Genomic DNA, 25,903 nt, shown 5'->3' with positions numbered 1-25,903 from the left:
GGAACTGTTATGTGGAACTGCTGTTTTATGACGCAAGAGTCAAGTTCCTTTTTTTGTAGGAGTTATTTCGTTTTTTCCATTTCCCCCATTTCACAAGTATTTGTGCTGAGACAAACTCTTCAAGAAAATGTTTAATAGTGAAAATGTAACAACAGTAGTGACTTCTTGAAAAGTTGTGAATAATCGACCTACCAACATACAGCATGTTCCTTTTTTCCTAATAAACCAACACAGAATTATGGAGTGATTAGAGTGATAGAGTATTGGCAGTAGTACGGACATCTGCAGTTACTCACTCTCTTCTTTAATGACTTTGAGGCAATGACTGACTGACTCCCTTACCACAATTAAACCAACCTGCCAGATTATAATGAGTGTTATAAACCAGGTGATTTGAGCCCTGAATGCTGATTGGCTGAATGCTGTTTTATTTCAGACTACATACCATGGGTGTGACAAACAATTACTATTTACTGGTCTAATTACAATGCTAACCAGTTTATAATAGCAATAAGGCACCTTGGGGGAGTTGTGGTATATGGCCAATATACAGTGCCTTCAGAAAGTATTCAGACCCCTTGACTTTTTCCACATTTTGTTACGTTACAGCCTTATTCAAAAATGTATTAAATAATAAAAAATCCTCAGCAACGCAAAGTACTTGGATTCAGCCCTTAGCCATGGTACTGTAGACAGGTGTGTGCCTTTCCAAATCATGTCCAACCAATTGTATTCACCACAGGTGGACTCCAATCAAGTTGTAGAAACATCTCCAAGATGATCAATGGAAACAGGATGCACCTGAGATACATTTCCAGTCTCATAGCAAAGGGTCTGAATACTTATGTAAATAAGCTCTTTTTGTTTTAAAACATTTCTAAAAACCTGTTTGATCAATGGAAACAGGATGCACCGGAGATACATTTCCAGTCTGAGTATTCAGACCCTTTGCTATGAGACTGGAAATGTATCTCCGGTGCATCCTGTTTCCATTGATCATCTTTGAGATGTTTCTACAACTTGATTGGAGTCCACCTGTGGTGAATTCAATTGGTTGGACATGATTTGGAAAGGCACACACCTGTCTACAGTACCATGGCTAAGGGCTGAATCCAGGTACTTTGGGTTGCACACGGCCCTTAGCCGTGGTATATTGGCCATATATACCACACCTGTTCGGGCCTTATTGCTTAAAGTATTTTCTACAGATTTATACTACACTGAATAAAAATATGAATGCAACATATAAAGTGTTGGCCCATGTTTTATGAGCTGAAATAAAAGATCCCAGATATGTTCCATACACACAAAAAGCTTATTTCTGTCAAATGTTGTGTTTACATCCCTGTTAGTGAGCATTTCTGCATTGCCAAGATAATCCATCCACCTGACAGACCATGTGTATAGCGCCGCGTGGGCGAGTGGTTTGCTGATGTCAACGTTTTCAACAGGTTGCCCCATGGTGGCGGTGGGGTTATGGTATGGGCATTGTTACGCACGCCTCTGAGAAGAGGGAACGCAACTCCCTGCTGCAACTCAACTCCCTGTGAAGTGTGAGGTATGGACTGTAGGCGTGAGTAAGGACGACAAAGGCAGATTTTACCGTTACTAGGATTTATTTCCTTACGGTAATATGGGGAAAAGGGGCTGGACGGAACCAAAGCAAAGAAAGTAAATATCAAAACTTCCCCCTTTCCTATCTAACCTGCCTACTCACTTAATTTACCTAACTTAACACCACCTGGTGCCCTAAACCAAAATACAGGGGGTGGTCCGCCCAGGTCTTACCTAGTGTGCCTAGACAATGAATATACTACGGGTATATGTATGCCCGCGGGCCTCTTGCCTAAGCACTCCCTAAGTGCCTTCCCCTTCCCCCCTGGGAACAAATGAAACAGAACAATTACTAACAATTTCACAAACACTCAGAAACACAGGACATCAATGAGGCTCTGTCTGACTGAGCAACAAACTCACACAGAACATATTAAAGCTGCTACCCAGCAACAACTAACACAGTACATACCAAACCAACATGATCTACCCCTCAGCCTTCAATGATCTCACCCTGCCTATCATCTCTCTCTCGCTCTCCTTCTAATGATTTCTCTCCCTCCAAAAAAGCTCTATTTTCCTGAACAGAACACTGGCTTTTATATTCCTCAGGTGGCAAAGGTAATTAGTGTGAGCTGCTTCTTGACGAGGGGGCGTGGTCAGCTCTCCAATTATCAATTAGCCATGGAGAACTCAGGAAGCTATCTCCTGAAACACACACTCAAATACATACCACAACACAGAAAACTGGGGAACGTAACAGGCATGCATAAGCTATGGACAACAAACACAATTGCATTTTATCAATATTAATTTAAATAGAGATACCGTAAAGAGATGAGGCCCATTGTCATGCCATCCATCCGCCGCCATCACCTCGTGTTTCATGACAATGCACGGCCCCATGTCATAAGGATCTGTACACAATTCCGGGAAGCTGAAAATGTCCTTGTTTTTCCATGGCCTGCATACTCACCAGACATGTCACTCATTGCGAATGTTTGAGATGCTCTAGATCGACGTGTACGACGGCGTGTTTCAGTTCCCGCCAATATCCAGCAACTTGGCATAGCAATTGAAGAGTGGGACAACATTCCACAATCAACAGCCTTATCAACTCTATGTAAAGGAGATGTGTCACGCTGCATGAGGCAAACGGTGGTCACACCAGATACTGACTGGTTTTCTGATCCACACCCCTACTTTCTTTGAAAGGTATCTGTGAAATACATAGATTAGGGCCTAATCAATGTAAATTTACCCCATTTCCTTATATGAACTGTAACTCAGTAAATCTTTGACATTTTTGCATGTTGCATTTATTTTTGTTCAGTATATTATGGACCATGAAAATGGTTATATGGACTGATCTGCAAATAAATTGTTGAGGGTCAACCTGAGCCAAGTGCTCTGAAGATCCATCCAGACATTTATTTTTTAAACAAGTAGAATGATTTATTACAAAATATGTACAGGTCAACATAACTTTCTCTTTTCACAATATGTATAAGAAAAATTCAATTATGAACAAAAACAAGTACAAATATGAACCATTAGTTTAGTGCAGTGGTCACCAACCGGTCGATTGTTATCGGCTGGTCTATCTCCAAGATCACCAACCATTTTTGTTCTCGCACTGTTGGCAGTAGGTGCACTTGATTCAGCAGCCCTAGCACAGGAAGGACTGTGTTCCCATTTTTAACATTTTCATGTGTCTGAAGGTAGAGCAAATCAAGTGAACCTATAGGCCTGCCACTGACCAATCAGATATCTCAGATCACCATGTCTGCAGTGTCCTTGTGCCTTAGACTGTAAACAGAAGCCTTGAACTCACAGCAAAGTCAATACTGTCAGATTTAAAAACCATGACTAGAGACTCAACGAATACAGCAAAGAGCTGCTGTTTTTATAAGTTCATGTTTATAACTTTAAATTATTCAGCCCTGTCAACACTTTTATAGGCCATCATAGAATGCACGTTCCCCCTACTTCCAATCACGCTACAATCAGCACTGCAGCTGCAATGAATGAGTATAGAAAAGCATCCCGATAAGCTTGTGTTATTATTGGCTGCTTCTCTTTAATATTGAGGAATATTTCACTTTCTCTGGTCATAGGAGTAACAACATTCATTTGTGCACGAGGCAGAAATAATGCAGTGCAACTTGACTTTTGCCATCAGCTGGAAGACTGTGTCCCCTTTTCTCAGCAGAGGGCGGGAGAGCGGAGGGATGGCGAGTCAGGTGAGGAAGCCTCAGAGCTGCTCCTTCTCCTCAGATTGACCATCAGATGCAGGCCATCAGTCCAGTATAAAATTTGAGCAAATTATGCTCACTCAGCTGTGCCTCACAAGTAATAAAACAAATGATCTATTACCAGTGTGATTATATACCAAATGGTGTGTGTGATAGATATATTTATTTTCAAAATGGTCTGAGAAGAACATTGCCAGGGTAATTCAAGCAGAACGAATATGCAGTGATAATGTATTGGGGCCTATAGCCTACTGCACTAACTTCATGGCTACATAACTGTTTTTAACTGGTTAATGTTGCGTAGGCTTACATTTTTTAAGTCATGTTTATTTAAAATATGAGCAGTAGATCGACATGCATTTTGACTCAAAGTGATCTTGACTCAGAACAGGTTGGTGTCCACTGGTTTAGTGCAAATCGACAGCTTAAAATTTGTCTGAACTATTCTGTATTGAGTGACATAGAATACAGCTATCCACTGCTATCTTCTATCAATTCCAGTAACATTGCTTTCTATGACAGTGACATCACAACAAAATTGGCAAGAACTTTCAAACACAAAACCTGGTTAACCCGTAAGACCACACATCATTCCAAAACGATTCCATTTACTCTGTGTTCGTGTTGAGGTTGCGACTTTTATTTCTTGTGGTGATTCCAGAGAAGGAGGTGGCAGGAGGTCCTTTTCCGTCAGTGCTTAGCAGAGGAGCCTGAGAAAAGATCATAACACAAGCTCAGTGGTTCAGTGAAAGGAGGAGGACAGCATGGCAGTGTTTACGAACACATGGTTTGAGACTGAACTCACCTGGAGTGTTGTCTGCTCCACTGGACGGTTCCTGAAAGGTTCCTCCTCCACATCACCGTGGTCCGAGGTGGGGGACTTAGAGAGTTTCACTGGATTGATAGTAGCCAAAAGAGCAGGCATGGTGAAACAGGACAAGAAGCGAGCCTTCAGGAGCAGGTAGCCTGGGTTATGGCTGAAGCGCTCTGCCACAAAGCTCCGCACTACAGCTACCTGCTGCTGCTCTTCCTGGCTCTCTTTCTCCTCTGGGGGCAGGAGCTGCATTGCACGAACTGCCAACGTCTTTTTACATTTCAGGAGACCCGATAGGGTATTAAGACTGCTGACAAAGGGGGGTAGGTAGGGCAGAGTGACGTCCAAATCCGGAAGCGCAACTCCTCGCTTGCCGCTCAACCACTCTCTCACTTGTGCCGGGTCCTCCGTGAACATCAGGTTGGGATCAAACTGCATTAGCTCCGGATTGCGGGGTGGAGGGACACTTTTAGGCTGGTTAAGCTGCACGATTCGGAGGCCTCCCCCCTGTGGGAATGAGGCTGGAAGGGAGCCTGGAGGGACGTTGAGGACTAAAGCTTGTGGATGGCCAGTCTGTGGTCTGATGGGAGCCGAGATGACCGTGTTCATGGGAACAGGTGAAACTGCATTGAGCTGAGGACAAGTGGTTGCCACAGTCTGCATGACTGGGTTGGTTATTCTCATGCGTTTCACTGGGTTGGTCATTCTTAGAGCAGTGTTGCTTGTGATGGTAATGGAGGTGGAGAGAGAGTTTAAAACAGATGGGGAGGCAGTTCCCTGTGCTATGGATGAGGCAGGAGATACCATGGGGGCAGATGGGTCTTTAGGCGTAGAGGGAGATGGGCAGACATAGGTCATATTGGGAGAGGCCTGTGTTGCAGCAGCATTTAGTGTTAGAGGGACTTGCTGGTTGATAATAATAGGAGATGGACAAGCAGGTGCAAGAGCATTTCGTGGTAGATTCTGAGGTGTCATCTGGATGCCAATGCCACTGATTGGCACAAGTCCAATGGGCATCAGGACCCAGGCAGTTTGTGGAGGGGACATAACCACGTTAGACTGGACAACTAGGCTCTCTTTGGTACGGGCTTTCTTGCGTTTGGGCGACTCTTCCACAGACTTTTTAGCAATCGCAGCATCCTTGAGGGCCTGTGCTTTCTCAGTAGGTTTACGATTGCGTTTTTTTCCTGAATGATTCTTATTAGCCTCCTCATTCACCCGGTCTATTGTAGTTGAGGATTGGTTGGAAAGGGAAAGGGGAGCAGGGAGTATAGGTTGGTTGGTGGTCGAGGGTATAAGTTGACCAGGTGTTGAGGGTATGGGTAGGCTGGGGGTAGAGGGTCTGAGTTGGGTAAGTGCGGAAGGCATGAGTTGTTGTCTGGAAGTTGGAGTGGAGGGGACCGCAGGATGTGGGATGGACTGTACTACAGGCGGTGCAATGACAAAGGTCTGAGGGATCATCACAAGTTGACTGTTCTGCTGCTTACTGTTCTGCTGCTCGTTTCCCTTCTGGTTTAGCATACTGGCCACTGTTCTGGGACCATGGCGTTGCTTTGGGTTTTTCAATGAAGCTAGAAAAACTAAATAAAAACAGGGGGTATTTACATTAAACTCACATATAAATGTAATATCGATGAAAAGATGTATTAAAAAATAAAAAAATAAATACTGTGCAGTTGACCATCACTGATCTGAGTACTGAGTCTCTTAGCTAATGTATAAGTGATTTTGGGTTGTAAAAAATACACTGAAAGTAACCAGGAAGTGACTGCCCCTCAGCCTTGTAGTTTTTAAATGTTGGTCTTTTTTTTTTATGGTCTTCAATGCCCAAAGACATAGCGCACTGGTCTTCAAGCACAGAACTTCATAAAAGGCATCTGGTAGAAGAAAATTCCTCTACAAAACACACATCATTTTATATCTTAACTGACATGTTACCCTGTTAACATGAATTTCATGAAACAATCACGAAGTCAATTCAAAACAGAATGGTAAACGATGCGGAAGTGAGGGTATGACATATTCAAGGCCATATACAAATATGATGTTACCCTGTTTCACTTCCCAAGATTTGTTTCCCATGAGTACCACCTGAAACAGATAAATAGACACAATTGTTACAATAAGCCCTGTTCAAATTGATTATAAGTAGAAATGACTTTAGATGCAAAAATGTAAAACCGTATGAAGGTTGTAAAGTATAAGAACTTTTTGTTTATAGTGTAGTAAATTATACTCACTTGGTTGTTACGCATTTTAATGATCTGCTTACAGCCTTCTGCATCTAAACGGAGGACCTGTTTCAGATCACAACATTAGAAAATGAGCCATGCATAATATATTGGTCATACTATCAGGATCGCTGACAACGGCTTCAAAATATGGTATTATAATCAGTTAACCCTTTTCAGATATTGTGGGCTGATGTTATGATGCATTAATTGTGTACCATAATAACTAGTCATGTGCTCTTGATATGCCAATAAAGAACATTTGTAAAACGTGTTCAATCTTTCCTGTACACTACCTTTCAAGAGTTCGGGGTCACTTAGAAATGTCCTTGTTTTTGAGAGAAAAGCAAATTTTTTGTCCATTAAAATAACATCAAATTTATTAGAAATACAGTGTACAGTCGTGGCCAAAAGTTTTGAGAATGACAAATATTAATTTCCAAAGTTTGCTGCTTCAGATATTTTTGTCAGATGTCACTATGGAATACTGAAGTATAATTACAAGCATTTCATAAGTGTCAAAGGATTCTATTGACAATTACATGAAGTTGATGCAAAGAGTCAATATTTGCAGTGTTGACCCTTCTTTTTCAAGACACCTGCAATCTGCCCTGGCATGCTGTCAATTAACTTCTGGGCCACATCCTGACTGATGGCAGCCCATTCTTGCATAATCAATGCTTGGAGTTTGTCAGAATTTGTGGGTTTCTGTTTGTCCACCTGCCTCTTGAGGACTGACCACAAGTTCTCAATGGGATTAAGGTCTGGGGAGTTTCCTGGTCATGGACCCAAAATATCGATGTTTTGCTCCCCCGAGCCACTTAGTTATCACTTTTGCCTTATGGCAAGGTGCTCCATCATGCTGGAAAAGGCATTGTTCGTCACCAAACTGTTCCTGGATGGTTGGGAGAAGTTGCTCTCGGAGGATGTGTTGGTACCATTCATTATTCATGGCTGTGTTCTTAGGCAAAATTGTGAGTGAGCCCACTCCCTTGGCTGAGAAGCAACCCCACACATGAATGGTCTCAGGATGCTTTACTGTTGGCATGACACAGGACTGATGGTAGTGCTCACCTTGTCTTCTCCGGACAAGCTTTTTGAAAATGACTTTACCTCAGTCCTCAGCAGTCCAACCCCTGTACCTTTTGCAGAATATCAGTCTGTCCCTGATGTTTTTCCTGGAGAGAAGTGGCTTCTTTGCTGCCCTTCTTGACACCAGGCCATCCTCCAAAAGTCTTCGCCTCACTGTGAGTGCAGATGCACTCACACCTGCATGCTGCCATTCCTGAGCAAGCTCTGTACTGGTGGTGCCCCAGTCCCGCAGCTGAATCAACATTAGGAGACGGTCCTAGCGCTTGCTGAACTTTCTTGGGCACCCTGAAGACTTCTTCACAACAATTGAACCGCTCTCCTTGAAGTTCTTGATGATCTGATAAAATGGTTGATTTAGGTGCAATCTTACTGGCAGCAATATCCTTGCCTGTAAAGCCCTTTTTGTGCAAAGCAATGATGACGGCACGTGTTTCCTTGCAGATAACCACGGTTGACAGAGGAAGGATTGATGATTCCAAGCACCACCCTCCAGTCTGTTATTTGAACTCAATCAGCATGACAGAGTGACATGATGTCAGCTGGTCCTTTTGTGGCAGGGCTAAAATGCAGTGGAATTGTATTTGGGGGATTCAGTTCATTTGCATGGCAAAGGGGGACTTTGAAATTAATTGCAATTCATCTGATCACTCTTCATAACATTCTGGAGTATATGCAAATTGCCATCATACAAACTGAGGCAGCAGACTTTGTGAAAATGTATATTTGTGTCATTTTCAAAACTTTTGGCCACGACTGTAGACATTGTTAATGTTGTAAATTACTATTGTAGCTGGAAACCCCAGATTTTTTATGGAATATCTACATAGGCGTAAAGAGGCCTATTATCAGCAACCATCACTCCTGTGTTCCAATGGCACATGGTGTTAAATAATCCAAGTTTATCATTTTAAAATGGCTAATTGATCATTAGAAAACCCTTTTGCAATTATGTTAGCACAGCTGAAAATTGTTGTTCTGATTTAAAAAAGCAATACAACTGGCCTTAGACTAGTTGAGTATCTGGAGCATCAGTATTTGTGGGTTCAATTACAGGCTCAAAATGGACAGAAACAAAGACCTTTCTTCTGAAACTCGTCAGTCTATTCTTTTTCTGAGAAATGAAGGCTATTCCATGCGAGAAATTGCCAAGCAACTGAAGATCTCGTACAACACTGTGTACTACTCCCTTCACAGAACAGCGCAAACTGGCTCTAACCAGAATAGAAAGAGGAGAGGGAGGCCCTAATGCACAACTGAGCAAGAGGACAAGTACATGAGTGTCTAGTTTGAGAAACAGACGCTTCACAAGTCCTCAACTGGCAGCTTCATTAAATAGTACCCGCAAAACACCAATCTCAACATCAACAGTGAAGAGGCAACTCCGGGATGCTGGCCTTCTAGGCAGAGTTCCTCTGTCCAGTGTCTGTGTTCTTTTACCCATCTTAATTGTTAATTTTTTTATTGGCCAGTCTGAGATATGGCTTTTTCTTTGCAACTCTGCCTAGAAGGCCAGCATCCCGGAGTCGCCTCTTCACTGTTGAAGTTGAGACTGGTGTTTTGCGGGTACTATTTAATGAAGCTGCCAGTTGAGGACTTGTGAGGCGTCTTTCTCAAAAACAAGGACATTTCTAAGTGACCCCAAACTGTTGAATGGTAGTGTATGTTACTATACTGGCCAGAATATCTGCATAGGCCTACATCAGGGGTTCGCAAACCTTTTTGGCCCATGACCCAATTTGAATATAAAAAAGTGAATGTAATCAGCCAATGTTTACTTTTTAATTCTATTCAGTCTATTACAAATCAGTCTGACACTACTTTTGACAGTACCGTATTTCAATACGAAGGTAGTATGGTGAATGACTGAAATGCATCAGAAAGGTATTGGCAAGTACAGACAATCATCAGGCAAGAATTTTGAATGATATTTTGTGTAGAAAAGAACATCATTGATGTTATTTTTTCCCTCCAGTCTGAGTTAGTGCCTGGTCTGTTCACTCTGTCCTAATGAGTCCTGCTCGGCTTGTGGGTAAATATACACTGAGTGTACAAAAAACACTAAGGACACATTCCTAATATTTTATTTGCACTCCCCCCTTTTTTGCCCTCAGAACAGCCTCAATTCGTCAGGGCATGGACTCTACAATGTGTCGAAAGCATTCCACAGGGATGCTGGCCCATGTTTACTACAATGCTTCCCACAGTTGTGTCAAGTTGGCTGGATGTCCTTTGGGTGGTGGACCATTCTTGATGCACACAGGAAACTGTTGAAGGTTAAAAAAACAGCAGCGTTGCAGTTCTTGACACAAACCGGTGCACTTGGCATCTACCATACCTCGTTCAAAGGCACTTAACTATTTTATCTTGCCCATTCACCCTCTGAATGGCACACATACACAATCCATGTCTCAATTGTCTCAAGGATTAAAAATCCTTCTTTAACCCGTCTTCTCTCCTTCATCTACACTGATTGAAGTGGATTTAACAAGTGACATCAATAAGGGATCATCGTTTCCACCTGGCAGGTCTATATCATGGATAGAGCAGCTGTCCTTAATGTTTTGTACATTCAGTGAATGTGTTCCTGAAAGTCGTTCAGTGATATTTTGTAGCTTAAATGGTTCAAAAGATAGAGGCACATTTGTAGGAAGAAAACATTACCCCCCCCCCCCCACGTTTATTACAACCACAACCACTGTGACGTAACCCCGGTTCTATTAACCAAGCACAATATCATTTATTTCACTTCAGAGTTTCTCTCACGACCCTATTTTCAAATCAGGCGATCTCGACCCCTAGTTTGGGAAACGCTGGCCTAGGAGCTTGAATCCTTAAGTAAAACCTGACTGGCATAATATGAAATTACATAATTGTGCTCATTCATAGAAAATGTTATATTTGTGGGTTCATTCCCTACCTGCAGAAAGAACAAGAACACTGGGCTATTGGTGAGTCCAATGCTCTCTGCTCTCTCTCGCACCATGTCCGCTAAAAAAAACAAGAGATCGTAGGATCAAGTCAAGTCATCGGTTCAGTCCTGAAACAACCATTATGAAGCCACCAAAATGCAAATTGTAATTTTCTACAAGTGAGAGAGTAGTTGTGACTTATTGCCTTGACACCTCGTAAAGTACCTTCACGGCGCTTGTTTGAAGAGGGTGGTGGGGGCATAAGCACATTGCCCACCCAGGGAGTGACTGCCAACTGAAGGGAATAGTTGAGAGTGATGCAGGTTTCACTGTTGGCAGAGGACTCCTTTTGTCTTGAGGACTTGTTGGCTGTCCCCTCTTCACCGCTCATAGACCCACTGTTTTTCTGCAGAGACAAATGCATGGGATAGAAAACAGAAGACCTGTATCACAGGCTTCACAAGGAGAAGACCTCTGTACTAACAAAGCTAAATCTGTGTCATAGATTGAGCTGGATGGGCCATGTAACTAACGTGTCGAGCACACAACTATGACAACATATTTTGTTCACTCCCTTCTAACCTTGATTCAACAGTTTATAATCTACGTATTTGTATGAAATGGTCAGATGCATTGATGGATTGTAATAATAATAAGCAACATATTTTTATTAAAATGTATACAGACAAATGAATAAAAATGTACCCACTGGAAACAACTTTGTTTGGGATTTTTTTAAAAAGCAATTGAAACACCTGTTTCACCACAAAGAGTGTCACCTTGCGACTTACGTGTTTTCTGGCATTGGTTTTCTTCCAAGCAATCAGGTTTCTCACCTCTCCGTAGCACACCTTCAGCATGGCCAGGTCACTGTTGTAATCCTTTAGAAGGAACACGTACAGAGAATGTCACATGCTACTTTATGTCACAAAGCCGGATCAATGGGTTAGCTTGCTAACTTACCAACATATTCTAAAATAATAATCATATTTCAGAGGTCATAAACAGTGACACTCACTTTAAAATGAGCATGGTGTAATTGACGCCACATGCCAAACCGCTGATTAATGTTAAAACGTCTTAAGGCTGGGGGCAGTATTGAGTAGCTTGGATGAATAAAGTGCCCAGAGTAAACTGCCTGCTACTCAGTCCCAGAAGCTAAGATTGGCATATTATTAGTATATTTGGATATAAAACACTCTGAGGTTTCTAAAACTGTTTGAATGATGTCTGTGAGTATAGCAGGCAGGCAAAAACCTGTGAAAAAATCCAACCAGAAAGTTGGAAATCTGAGGTTTGTAGTTTTTCAACTCGTCGCCTATCGAATATACAGTGGGATATTGGTCATATTGCACTTCCTACGGCTTCCACTAGATGTCAACAGTCTTTAGAACCTTGTTTGATGCTTCTACTGTGAAGGAGGGGGGAATGAGGGCTCTTTGAGTCAGGGGCCTGGCAGAGTGCCATGAGCTGACCATGCGCGTTCAAGTGAGAGTTAGCTTGCGTTCCATTGCATTTCTGAAGACAAAGGAATTCTCCGGTTGGAACATTATTGAAGATTTATGATAAAAACATCCTAAAGATTGATTCTATACATCGTTTGACATGTTTCTACGGACTGTAACGGAACTTTTTGACTTTGTCTGCTCGCGCGTCATGAATTTGGATTACTGGGCTAAATGCGCGAACAAAAAGGAGGTATTTGGACATAAATTATGTACTTTATCGAACAAATCAAGCATTTAGTGTGGAACTGGGATTCCTGGGAGTGCATTCTGATGAAGATCAAAGGTAAGTGAATATTTATAATACTATTTCTGACTTTGTTGACTCCACAACATGGCGGATATCTGTATGGCTTGATTTGTTGTCTGTGCGCTGTACTCAGATTATTCCATGGTGTGCTTTTTCGGTAAAGCTTTTTTGAAATCTGACACAGCGGTTGCATTAAGAAGTGTATCTATAATTCCATGCATAATAGTTGTATCTTTTAACAATGTTTATTTTGAGTATTTCTGTAAATTGACGTGGCCCTCTGCAAAATCACCAGATGTTTTGGAACTACTGAACGTAACGCGCCAATGTAAACTCAGATTTTTGTATATGAACTTTATCGAACAAAACATACATGTATTGTGTAACATTAAGTCCTATGAGTGTCATCTGATGCAGATCATCAAAGGTTAGTGATTAATTGTATCTCTATTTCTGCTTTTTGTGACTCCTCTCTTTGGCTGGAAAAATGGCTGTGTTTTTCTGTGACTAGGTGCTGACCTAACATAATCGTTTGATGTACTTTCGTCGTAAAGTCTTTTTGAAAACGGACACTGTGGTGGGATTAACAACACGTTTATCTTTAAAATGGTGTAAAATACTTGTTTGAGGAATTTTAATTATGAGATTTCTGTTGTTTTGAATTTGGCGTCCTGCACTTTCACTGGCTATTGTCATATCGATCCCGTTAACGGGATCCCAGCCATAAGAAGTTAACTGCCTAGCTTAATGATCCTGTTTAGTGATACACTCTGATTAAGTAAATATTTATGGTTACCAATGCAGATCCAGTGTGCTTTATGATGAGTGCTATTTAGGAACAAAATGACAATAGGGACAGGTGTTGAAAATGTGCATAAGTTAAACACATAATGGTGCAACACACCACATGACTGTTTAGAAATAAATAAATGCCGGTACCTTCTTTGCTAGTATTGGGGGGTTTTGTCCGATGACAGTGGCAGCAGGCTTATCAAAGCGGTCCAGGATGGTGGAACGTACCACTACGACCTTGCGTGCTGCATCCTGGCTGTCCGTCGTTGCCTGCTCTTGCGCTGTGTTCTTGCTGGGCCGTTCAACCATCATGCTCCTCACCTTCCCCAGCCCTTCAAACTCCTTCTCTAGCACGGGGATCCATTGCTCCATGTCTGGTTGGGTGTAGTCTTTGATAATGTCACTTTCCTGATCAGACCAGTGCGGTTCAATGAACATCTGTTTCTTCTCGTCGTCACTGTCCATAAACTCAATCTCGACGTTCTCCTCCTCGTCGGAGCTTGAGTGCACATCATCGTCTAGCCTCATCAACTGACTCTTGATGCTCCTCACAGCCGCGACCTTTCTCGTTCGCTGCAATGCTCTTTTCCTTCTGTCCCTCTGTCTGGGCTGTTTACAAAAACAAGAGAAGAATTAACTGTGTCCAGTGTCACAGATTGAGTTAAGAGGGACATGAACGCTACATAGTCAACACTGACCTTGTACCCGGTCATTCTCCTCCACTGATGAAGGACCTGGCAGTCAATTCTGTTGGGAATCTCGGCAGCTATCTTAGACCATTTACCTATAAAAAAGGACAAAATGAACTGTTAGATGATTATTATCAAGAAAGACGATGGATTATTTTGATATAGTTTCTGTGCGAGTCAGCTTTCTATAACAATTCCTACGTCCATATTTCTCCACCAATAGTCTGAGCTGTGCCTTTTCCTTCTCGTCAAAGGGCCCCTTCTTCACGTTCCCAACCAGGACGTCCACGTACCTACAGAATAAAACCAAGTTTTTGTCAGTGACCGTATGTTCTAACACTTTTTGAGTTAACTAAAATGGGTTGGCCATCAGGGAAATGGTCAGGGAATGTTGTGAAAGTTTAGAGCTAATACATTGGCCATCGATCAGTCCATATTAGTCCTCACCTGTCCCTACACTGGCCATCATTTCTGCCAGGCACATCCTGACGGATTTTCCACCAGTTCCCCACCCCGTGTTTAGCCACTGCTCTCAGTAGCATCTGCAACAACAACCAAAAATCGGAGCACAACTTACATTAACAAATTACTATACATTACGGTTCAAAAGTTTGGGGTCACTTAGAAATGTCTTTGTTTTTGAAAGAAAAAGAACATTCAAATAACATAAAATTGTCCATAAAAATAACATCAAATTGATCAGAAATACAATGTAGACATTGTTAATCTTGTAAATGACTATTGTAGCTGGAAACGTCAGATTTTTTATGGAATATCTACATAGGCGTACAGGGGCCCATTATCAGCAACCATCCCTCTTGTGTTCCAATGGCACGTTGTGTTAGCTAATCCAAGTTTATCATTTTAAAAAGGCTAATTGATCATTAGAAAACCCTTTTGCAATTATGTTAGCACAGCTGAAAACTGTTGTCCTGATTGAAGAAGCAATAAAACTGGCCTTAGACTAGTTGAGTATCTGGAGCATCAGCATTTGTGAGTTCGATTACAGGCTCAAAATGGCCAGAAACAGAAACTTTCTTCTGAAACTTGTCAGTCTGTTCTTGTTCGGAGAAATGAAGGCAATTCCATGTGAGAAATTGCCAAGAAACTGAAGATCTCGTACAACGCCGTGTACTACTCCCATCACAGAATAGTGCAAACGGGCTCTAACCAGAATAGAAAGAGTGGGAGGCCCTGGTGCACACCTGAGCAAGAGGACAAGTACATTAGTGTCTAGTTTGAGAAACAGACGCCTCACAAGTCCTCAACAGGCAGCTTCATTAAATAGTACCCGCAAAACACCAGTCTCAACGTCAACAGTGAAGAGGCAACGCCGGGATGCTGGCCTTCTAGAAAAAGCCATATCTCAGACTGGCCAATAAAAATAAAAGATTAAGATGGGCAAAAGAACACAGACACACGAAGATTGGAAAAAAGTGTTATGGACAGACAAATCTAAGTTTGAGGTGTTCGGATCACAAAGAAGAACATTCGTGAGACGCAGAAAAACAAAAGATGCTGGAGGAGTGCATGACGCCATCTGTCAAGCATGGTGGAGGCAATGTGATGGTCTGGGGGTGCTTTAGTGGTGGTAAAGTGGGAGATTTGTACAGGGTAAAAAGGATCTTGAAGAAGGAAGGCTATCACTCCATTTTGCAACGCCATGCCATACCCTGTGGACGGCACTTAAATTGGAGCCAATTTCCTCCTACAACAGGACAATGACCCAAAGCACAGCTCCAAACTATGCAAGAACGACTTAGGGAATTAGCAGTCAGCTGGTATTCTGTCTATAATGGAGTGGCCAGCACAGTCACCGGATCTCAACCCTATTGAGCTGTTGGTGGAGCAGCTTGACCGTATGGTACGTAAGAAGTGCCTATCAAGCCAATCAAACTAGTGGGAGGTGCTTCAGGAAGCATTGGGTGAAATCTCTTCAGATTACCTCAACATATTGACAACTAGAATGCCAAAAGGTCAGCAAGGCTGTAATTGCTGCAAATTGAGGATTCTTTGACGAAAGCAAAGTTATTATTTCAATTTTTAAAAAAACATTTATAACCTCGTCAACGTCTTGACTATATTTCATATTCATTTTGCAACTCATTTCATGTATGTTTTCATGGAAAACAAGGACATTTCTAAGTGACCCCAAACTTTTGAACGGTAGTGTACATATCTCAAAATGTCCTTGTAACAGATTCAATGAATCACATCAATTTCCCAACAAAAAAATCCCCAAACCCTCCTGACCATACCTCATCTTCTTCTTTAGACCAATAGCCTTTTTTGAGGGTGGGGTCCAGAACCTGAGTCCACCGATACATCAGCTGGCATGAATCCCGGCCCTCCATGAAATAGGAGACTGGAGTAAAACAGAAATCACGGAGAAAGCAAGTGAAATTTCCAGAACCCAACACACGATGCACTACAACGACAAGCTACAGTATCTTGTATTGAACAAGCACTTTGTCGAGAGAAACTAGTTAGTAGACTAGAGCAGTGGACAGTAAGTAGTATCCCGAGAGCTTTTCGCCCCATTGGAGCATAACAGTGAAGGGGACATCAATAACAACAACCGTCATCGATGTGCACAAACAATAAAAAATGTTCATGCGTAAAACCCCAGGGTGTACACTGGGTGGCGGGGACTTACTCTGGGTGTACGGGATGAAGTTCCCGATACGCATCTTCTCCACCAGCTCTCGAAGGATCTCGTCCTCCATGCTGCCCCACCTCCTCCTCCTGAAGTCGGTGCAGATGTAGCGCTGGTACGTCTGGAGACACATGAAGGCTGTCCTGTTGGTCTGTGTGCGACAGACGGGGGGGGGGGGACGGACATGAGTTCAGAATGTATAACGTTGAATCGTTTACACATTCAAAGAAATGGTTTGTGTTAAGACGTTCGGGGAATTACACTTGATCTACCTAGTACAGAGAAACTTTAACAGATCAGTCAGGCACTTATCTCTAAGCAAAGCCCAATCAATCACTGTGCAAATCAGGACTGGAAATAGCGCCTCTGATAGGAAGGGGTAATGACCATGAGTCATGATTGGCCCATACTATACGCCTGCTCTTACCCCAAGTTTATCAGCAATCTGATCCCAGTTGTGGTGCCCATGTTTTACAGCGACTTTCTTGAGCATCTCAATTTCGTTTTCCTTCCAACTGGCTTTGTTAATGGAGGGATGCAGGTAGTTCTGCCAAAAGCTTTTTATGTGTTCAGCTTCACGGATGCCTTCAAACTGGATAGGAATACGATTTCAGAGTCAACACTTACGCCTTTTAAACAACAGGAAAACTAACGGGGGAGATGACAGAAGTTACTCAACCCACATCAATATTTGAAATCTTTTGCCAATCATGCTCATCATAGCGGCCACCCATCAAGTCATCCTCCTTCAGTGCACTGCAAGGTAAAGCAGATCCGGAAACAGTTATACAGCAATGGTTTGACTCAGGAATGAACATTACAATACATATTGATTAAACAATTCAAAATCCATTTAACCGCGTCGTGTACAGTGAGAACAAACTCCAAACAGACCTGTCTGGCAAGATAACCTGACGCATCTTGGAATTAACAGGCTAGATCATTATTTCCCATTAAAGAGTTATGACGGTAATCACCTGATGGCCTGAATGTCCTTTTCAATTTCAGTGATTTGTTTCCGCAGGATTTGCTTTTCCACATTTTCAGCGTTGACCATTTTCTGTGTAAGGTATTCCACCCTATGAGACAAAAGAAACTTTATGTCATTCATGACGCCCATTGGGTTAATAATCATAATCTATTCAACTTCTTTACTTCTTTACAGAAATAATCTCAAAGTGCTTGAAAACACCAAACAAAGAGGAATAAAATACAACAGCTATGATAGGTCTGCACTACTATTTTCAGCCAGAGTAGAACGTTTTCAGTTGTTAAAAGCCTCCAGATGGGCCGACACCAATCCTCAATAAGTGTTAACCTACATTTCATACACCCTGTGTAAAAATCTGAAGATTTGCTACATTTTGAAAAGCACAGGAGCGAATAACACATTACCACTTCAAAATCCATCTATACTTTTTTCACATTTTGTTGCTTTACAAAGTAAGATTTAAATTAATTTAATTGTAATTTTGTCAATGATCTACATAAAATACTCTGTCAGTGGAAGAAAAATTCTAATATTTTTAAAAGATGAATAAAAACTTAACACACTAATATAGCGTGAAGTATTCACCGAGTCAATACACGTTAAAAACACCTTCAGCAAGTGTGCAATATTTGCCGATTATTATTTTCTAAATTCTTCAAGCTCTGTCAAGATGTTGGGGATCATGACTAGATGTACATTTTCCAGTCTTGCTATAGATTTTCAAGCAGATTTAAGTCAAAACTGTAATTTGGCCACTCAGGAACATTCACTGTCTTCTTGGTAAGCAACTCCAGTGTAGGTGTGGCTTTGTGTTGTAGTTTATCGTCCTGCTGAAATGTGAATTCCTCTCCTAGTGTCTGGGGTAAAGCAGACTGAAGCAGGTTTTCCTTTAGGATTTTGCCTTTGCTTAGCTCCATCCCGAAAAACTCCCCAGTCTTTGTTGATGTCAAGCATACCCATACCATGATGCAGCCACCACATTGCCCTAAACATAAGGCTTTGCATTTAGGCCAAAAACTGTACTCCTTTGACATGTTTTTTTCCGCAGTATTACTTTTGTGCCTTGTTAAATACACATTCATGTTTTGGAATATTTTTTAATTCTGCATATTTTTCTTCTTGTCCTTTAGGTCATTATTTTTGAGTCACTACAATGTTGTTGATCCATCCTCAATTCTCCCATCACAGCCACACTCTGCAGCCTTTTAAAAATCACCTATTGCCTCATGGGTGACATCCCTAAGAAGTGTCCTTCCTGTCCTGAAGCTCAGTTCAGAAGGACGACTGAATCTTGTATGTGTCTGGGTGGTTTAATATATCATCCACAACATCATTATTAACTTGACATATATTAAAATGTTTGATTTGTTATTGTTACCCATCTACCAATCACTGCCGTTCTTTACAAGGCTTTCGAAAATCTCCCTGGTCTTTGTAGTTGAATCTGTGCTTGAAATTCAATAGTTGACTGGGACCTTACAGATGTTGTATTTATGGAGGACAGAGGTAGTCATTCAAAAATTATGTCAACCCCTATTATTTCATACAGAATCCATATAACTTCTGTGATTTAAGCCAAATTTGACTTTTGAACTAATTTAGTCTTGCCTAAAAAAAGTGGGTGATACTTATACAAAAACTATACTTAAAAAAAAAAAAAAAGTTTTTAAATATGCATTTTCTTTTCGCTTTGACACTACGGTGTTTTATGTAGATCAACAACCCCAAAAATTAGCTATTTCAATCCCACTTTAAAACGCAACAAAATGTGAAAAAAGTTAATCGATTCTTCCATAGGCTCAAGTGGGTGTAGACTTTCTATCGGCACTGTACATGATGAATCTAAAAATATATAAAATACTCTTCAGGGGAAAACAACCCTTTACTCTTTACTTACTTGGACAGCTTGGGCTGTATCATGCGTTTCATGCTGTCTTTCATGACAGCATTTATCAGCAGAGTCTTCTGCCACCCTTCCCCTGAAAATACAAAATCGGCAATTTAAAAAGTAATCAAGACGCCACATTCTGATAGTGGTGATGTCACATAACAAGGACGCAAGAAGCACTAAGGTCTAACAATTATTATTTTTGTACTCACATCTTTTCATCTTGACGTCGTCAGTAGGTCCGATCCTTTTACTCATCTTCTCTCTGGCTTCTGGATTAGCAGGTGGGCCCTGTGGGAGTCGGAGAGGTAATGTTAAAACATGGAGATCTACAGTACCAGTCAAAAGTTTGGACACACCTACTCATTCTTGGATTTTCTTTATTTTTACTATTTTCAGACCGGTGGAAATCTATCCTTTGGTCTGATGAGTCCAAATCAGAGATTTTTGGTTCCAACAGCCGTGTGTTTGTGAGATGCAGAGTAGGTGAACGAATGTTCACCGCATGTGTGGCTCCCACCATGTAGCATGGAGGAGGAGGTGTGATGTTATGGGGGTGCTTTGCTGGTGACACTGTCAGTGATTTATTTAGAATTCAAGGCACACTTAACCAGCATGGCTACCACAGCATTGTGCAGCGGTACGCCATCCCATCTGGTTTGCGCTTAGTTCCACTATCATTTGTTTTTCAACAGAAGAATGACCCAACACACCTCCAGGCTGTGTAATGGACATTTGATCAAGAAGGAGAGTGATGGAGTGCTACATCAAATGACCTAGCCTTCACAATCACCGGACTGCGTGCCCAATTGAGATGGTTTGGGATGAGTTTGACCACAGAGTGAAGGAAAAGCATCAAACAAGTGCTCAGCATATGTGGGAACTCCTTCAAGACTGTTGGAAAAGCATTCCAGGTGAAGCTGGTTGAGAGAATGCCAAGAGGGTGCAAAGCTGTCATCAAGGAAAAGGGTGGCTACTTTTAAACAAATCAAAATATATTTTATATTTGAGATTCTACACACTTTTTTTGTTTACAACACGATTCCATATGAGTTATTTCATCGTTTTTATGTCTTCACTATTATTCTACAATGTAGAAAATAGTCAAATAAAGAAATACACTTCAATGAGTAGGTGTGTCCAAACTTTTGACTGGTACTGTACCTTTGACCAAAGCTATATCCGCCTGACCCTGCTCATATTGTACTGAATCTGCAGTCTGATACCTACCAGAAATGTGACTTTATCTTTGAAATAGGGCTTCAGAAAGCTCCCCAAGAAAAGCTTCAGTGTGGGTTGTCCAGATGTGGTAGCCTGGGGAGTTCCTGTGCCAGATAGCTGAGTCATAATCTCTTTCTGTTGGGAAAGACGGACATTATTACATCGCACAGCTTCATTTAACAGATTCCATACGGCACCTTTAAGAAAAGCTGTATGCTTTTAGTTGTTGGCCTCTTACTTGTTGGTGTTGATTGTCTGATAACAGTCGCTCCAGCTCCTCTAATTTCTCTTTCAACACTTCCTGGTAAACAAGGTTCATTTGCAGACATGTATCTGTGTTCTGGGGTAGATCCAGCTCCTCAGCACTGTCCTCTTTGCTCTACCAGACGTGGGAGAAAGGAGAGGGCAGGTATTTTACAGACACCTTACTTTACATACTGTATTATTTACATCATGTGATAAACTGAAAACTGGAGTGGTAGAATAGTGAAAATGATAATCAAAACGAACCGATTCTGTTTCACTTCCTTGGACCTCCTCATCTGTTTCAACACATTATAAAAGAAGTCACACGTGGTAGAAATGCATATTAGCAGGAAAACGTATTCATGAAACAATGCATAACCTGTTTAAAGAACACAAGGCAAGGGCTACCTGACAGAATCTCAGCATTAGATGCATTTGGGCCAAGAGTGCACTCCAACTCTTCAATCTCTCTCTGTATTTGCTCCCGCTCTGCCTCCAGGTTCCCCGGAGGACCCTAGAAGAGCAGGTTAACATTATTTCTCAATTCATCTGAGAAAAATCACACAGTACTATTGGTGATGTCAATGAGTCTTACCAAATCTTCTGGTTGAGATGCATTATCGTCTGATCCATCATCTGACAACAGCAAAAAAAAATATATATATATTAAAAGTTAAAGTACATTTAGGAAGCCCTTAGCCAAGCAAACACAGCCAATGAGTTGTGGAGACTAAATTGCATTCTATGATTAGACTAGGGTCCAGTTTTTCAAGGTATCGATATGATTAAAAGCTAGAAATAGAATTAATAGAATGGAAGTACCCATTCAAGTCAATGATTTGTAATTGCTATACATTTAATATTATCCATAGGCGAAACCTAGATCGATAACGTCTGAAAAACTGGGGGTCAGGGTCTCTCTCTGCAAGCTCACTGCAACAATAATGCAGAAGCAACCCCCCGCCCCCTTCCCAAAAAAAGAATGAATAAACATAATCATTTTCTGTGTTTCATAATTTTCCTTCAATTTGCAAGAGGCTGAATGTACTTCACAAGAGAAAGCATCCAAGCGAGCGAAACAGCGCCCCTCTGTCTCTCTACATGGAAGCCATCTATCTGATGCGGTCTGGTCCAAACGAGTATGGCATTGTTGTCGCCCTTAACATTGAAGGCATGGGAAGCCAGCGAGCATCTGGCCTCCCTTGACCAAAAATGTATTACAAAATGTGCCAATCAGCGTTGAGCTAAACTGAGCGAGCTCAACAGTGAATGGTCCTGGCCGACCAAAAAAGTGTCAAGGGAAGCCAGCTTGGATTTGGCATCACTCCTATCAAATCCCATTGAGCGCATACCTCATTGACAGAAAACCATGAATAGTTGCATCATTGTGGTGTTGTGCTCCGGTGGCTAGCTAGCTAGAATTGACCCATTCCTAAATTAGCCATGGAGATAGGGATTTGGACTTGTGGTTTTACTTAATTCGCCGTACTGGCCAATGATTATAATGGCGATTCTGATCCAACCATTAATTCATACATTGTTGTTGCCCTGGCCTTAGAGGGTGGAAGTTCAATCTGTAGAAGGCTAATGTTAACTAGCTAACGTTGCCCATGAATAGAAGTTAGGCTAGTGAGCAAGCATTTTAGCCAGGTAGCCTAGGACAACAAAAAAACATAAGCATGTACTGTATGACAGAGTGATAGACCGTTTCGTCAACATGAAAAAAAGGTCATTGGCATTTCTCTACAAGTAGGGTGAGCCATGTTTTTCGACTTGCACAAACGCACAGAAATCAGAACCATGGACAGCCACATCATATTTAGCTGACATTAATTGGACTAAATAGTCACTGTATTAGACTAAGCAGAGGAGATTTTATGATGTTGAAATTTGCGACTTGCGGTAACTCGGTGGTTCTAAATCAATAGTTGTTTAGTGGTCCGAAGATTTCGTTAACATTAACTTGCTAGGTCATGTAACTGTCAATATGCTGTGTGGACTTCACGGGACAGAGGTTGCTACCGGTTTTGTAATAAACCAAGATGTGGTTGAATTTATTCTGCAACTGTCTTCTTAGTCTCGCCCGGCCTTATATATATATATTGTAACGACCCTGGGTTTATAAGCGTGGATATCGACTCCGCCGCTTGAGAATTATTTTGGGGCACAGTCGATAGCGCGCTGGACTTCGGGCTAGAAGGTTGAGGGTTCGAGACCTGCTCCCTACCTGTTTCATTACTAGATATTGTAATGAAACAGCAGGGAGCAGGTCTCTAACCCTCAACCTTCTAGCCCGAAGTCCAGTGCCCTATCGGCTGTGCTGCAAATGCATGCTCAAGCGGCAGAGTCGATATCTGAGCTTATAAACCCAGGGTCGTTACACTACTCCCTCCTTTCAAAGAGCGCGTCCTCACGCTAGCTTGCGACTCTAAGTCTTACAGGAACGCGCTCACCGCAAGCACACGCACTGTCGTGGAGGCAAGGTCCGATCACTTCTGACACCAATATACTGAAACAGGCAGGGAGCAGGTCTCCAACCCTCAACCTTCTAGCCCGAAGTCCAGCGAGCTATCGACTGTGCCACAACAGCATGCTCGAGCGGCAGTCGATATCCGCACTGGACTTCGGGCTAGAAGGTCGAGGGTTCGAGACCTGCTCCCTGCTTGTTTCATTACATTGGTGTATAGATATATATATATCATGGTCGCAAGGATATGAATTAACAGGGTTATAGAGCAAACAACGCAATTATCACAACACATAGGTTGTAATATGGCTTCCCTAATGATTTTACCCACGCACCCTTAACTTACTGCTTTAATATACTTCAGATACCCACCAGATGAACAACTGTCTGAAGATAGTTCAATGGAGTTGCTTTCGGGACCAAGGGTGCGCTCGAGCACCAAAATCTGGCGTTCAACTTTCTCCCTCTGTGCAAGAAGGTCATCCGAGGACATAATGGATGAGACACCTTTTAAAAAAAACAATGTAAAATGAATGATAACAAAACCAGTGATCAATTTATTATAGGACAATATGCATTGAAAATACAGGACGTTACAGTAGCTAGCTGACATTGAAAGGAAGCAGGGGGAGCGTGCTGGAATCCAAACCCATTCGCGAGCAGCAACACAACATTTGCAGGTAGCTAACGTAACTTAGTAACTAGCAAACAACACCTGAACTAAACCCAACGTGCAAAAAAAAGCAACATCCCTCAACTTCAGCATCAGTCAAAAGTGTTCTAATTTAGCTAGCTAGCCAGCCATGCAGTCTTGACCAGGAGCATCTGAAAGCTTGCTAAACGCTTCTTACCAAGACTGTCATCCAAGTTAACAGATGTGTCTTCTTATGTTATACATCAAATATTACGTAGAAACAAATATATTTAACTAGCTAAGTCCCAATGAAATTGTCTGACATTCTATTTCACTTAAGATCTCTACGTGCTACAAACGACACTGCTGGAATATTAACATATTTCCCAGAATGCAACTGTGAAAGAATCAACGTTTATGTTGTTTTTAAAATTATATTATTGTTTATCATGCATAAACAATTTAGACACATATTCATCGAATATTCCTACTCAAATACTATTACTTGATTAAAATAATCAAATATTACGTTGCAATACTAAAATACCCACAATGCAACGCGGGTATCACAGTAAACGTCACAGCCTTGTACAGAGTCGCTCCGTTGTTGAAACCAAAGATTATCGATATACTGACAAGATTACATGTCTCTTCGCTATAACAATGGGAATCGTTGTCCACAAAGAGGCACGGTGGGCTGTCCAGCTCCCGCCTATCCTTTCTTTGGATTGGTGAATACATCTCATTATTGTAATCAGTTTTTGATTATTCGATAACGGTTGTTGACGCCTGTATTCAATGGGAGAGATGCTAGTATGCTACTAGCCTCATACCATGAATACACATAGACAACTCGAATATAAATTGTTTTTCCTCAAAGTTGCCGGGATATCACGTGTCCTAGTTATGTCAGTAAACTCATAACGTAAGCATTACGAAACTTCTATTACTGCAAATAAACCTCAGGTAGCAAATAAGCCATTCATTACTTTGTTGACCAATTCGACTCTCGTTGGCCTCCATGCAAAAACGCTTGGGAGGGTTCTGCCTTGTGGGAGATCTGTCGACGTGCCCTTGAGCAAGGCATTGACCGTAGATGTTTCTGTGTGTCGCTCTGAATGGGAGTCTGTTGGATGACTGGTGTTGTGTAGTTGTTGAGCGACTTCACTGCAAGTATATTGTATGTTTTGGATATTCAATAAAATAAATTAAACTAATGCTTCGGTGGGGGAAACGCTGAAAAAACGCCACCTGCTAGAGGGAGACATATTTTTCCTCAGAGTTGGGCCTCTCTCTTCCTCTCTGTTGCAGCACAAGCTTATCAAAGCCACCACACGATTATGACAAACTGCTGGAGCAGTTCAACCTTATTGGGCACAGGGGGAGGCTAGTGTGTTTTTTCCCTGGTTTACATTCGCACTTTTGCAGGTTTTACTATACCATTTCTTTCATTCTAGCCAAATTCCTCATCTGCTTGCATGCGCCTCCCCTATATAGAAGTGTTTTGGTACTTCCCTTATGCGCTATGCTTTTCATTGTGCTAACTTTGATTATAAACGGGGTGGTTCGAGGCCTGAATGCTGATTGGCTGACAGCCGTGGTATATCAGATCGTATACCACAGGTATGACAAAACATTTAGTTTAACTGCTCTAATTACGTTGCTAACCAGTTTATAATAGCAATAATGCACCTTGGCGGTTTGTGATA

General features: G+C 41.7%; 1 protein-coding gene across 1 annotated transcript; it reads right to left on the bottom strand.

Moving 5' to 3' along the window:
* Window positions 1-2,838: 2,838 nt before the first annotated feature.
* Window positions 2,839-24,584, bottom strand: LOC139545712 (snRNA-activating protein complex subunit 4-like). The gene is made up of 25 exons (XM_071353770.1): window positions 24,412-24,584; window positions 23,933-24,067; window positions 21,689-21,729; window positions 21,502-21,607; window positions 21,358-21,389; window positions 21,086-21,226; window positions 20,857-20,982; window positions 19,839-19,917; window positions 19,636-19,717; window positions 17,725-17,826; window positions 17,431-17,503; window positions 17,175-17,339; window positions 16,748-16,898; window positions 16,350-16,456; window positions 14,539-14,633; window positions 14,293-14,384; window positions 14,101-14,186; window positions 13,550-14,011; window positions 11,647-11,736; window positions 11,081-11,261; window positions 10,864-10,934; window positions 6,864-6,920; window positions 6,675-6,714; window positions 4,615-6,203; window positions 2,839-4,519 (listed from the first exon to the last, which is right to left on the bottom strand). Exons 2-25 carry the CDS (start codon window positions 24,051-24,053, stop codon window positions 4,418-4,420), a joined length of 4,191 nt encoding a protein of 1,396 aa, XP_071209871.1. The 5' UTR covers window positions 24,054-24,067; window positions 24,412-24,584; the 3' UTR covers window positions 2,839-4,417.
* Between the last annotated feature and the right edge of the window lie 1,319 nt (window positions 24,585-25,903).

The sequence above is a fragment of the Salvelinus alpinus genome, chromosome 19, assembly GCF_045679555.1.
Source record: "Salvelinus alpinus chromosome 19, SLU_Salpinus.1, whole genome shotgun sequence".
NCBI classification, from domain to species: Eukaryota; Metazoa; Chordata; class Actinopteri; order Salmoniformes; family Salmonidae; genus Salvelinus; species Salvelinus alpinus.
This window is presented reverse-complemented; position numbering and strand designations above follow the sequence as displayed.

Bases quoted from the DNA above. Each gene is read 5' to 3' on its own strand.
- LOC139545712 (XM_071353770.1), bottom strand. From the start codon at position 24,053: ATGTCCTCGGATGACCTTCTTGCACAGAGGGAGAAAGTTGAACGCCAG. The intron at 14,187-14,292 runs GTAGGAATTGTT...CCTTTTTTATAG, and splicing joins ATTGGTGGAGAAATATGGAC to GTAAATGGTCTAAGATAGCT. The intron at 11,737-13,549 runs GTACCGGCATTT...TTCCTTCTAAAG, and splicing joins CCCCAATACTAGCAAAGAAG to GATTACAACAGTGACCTGGC.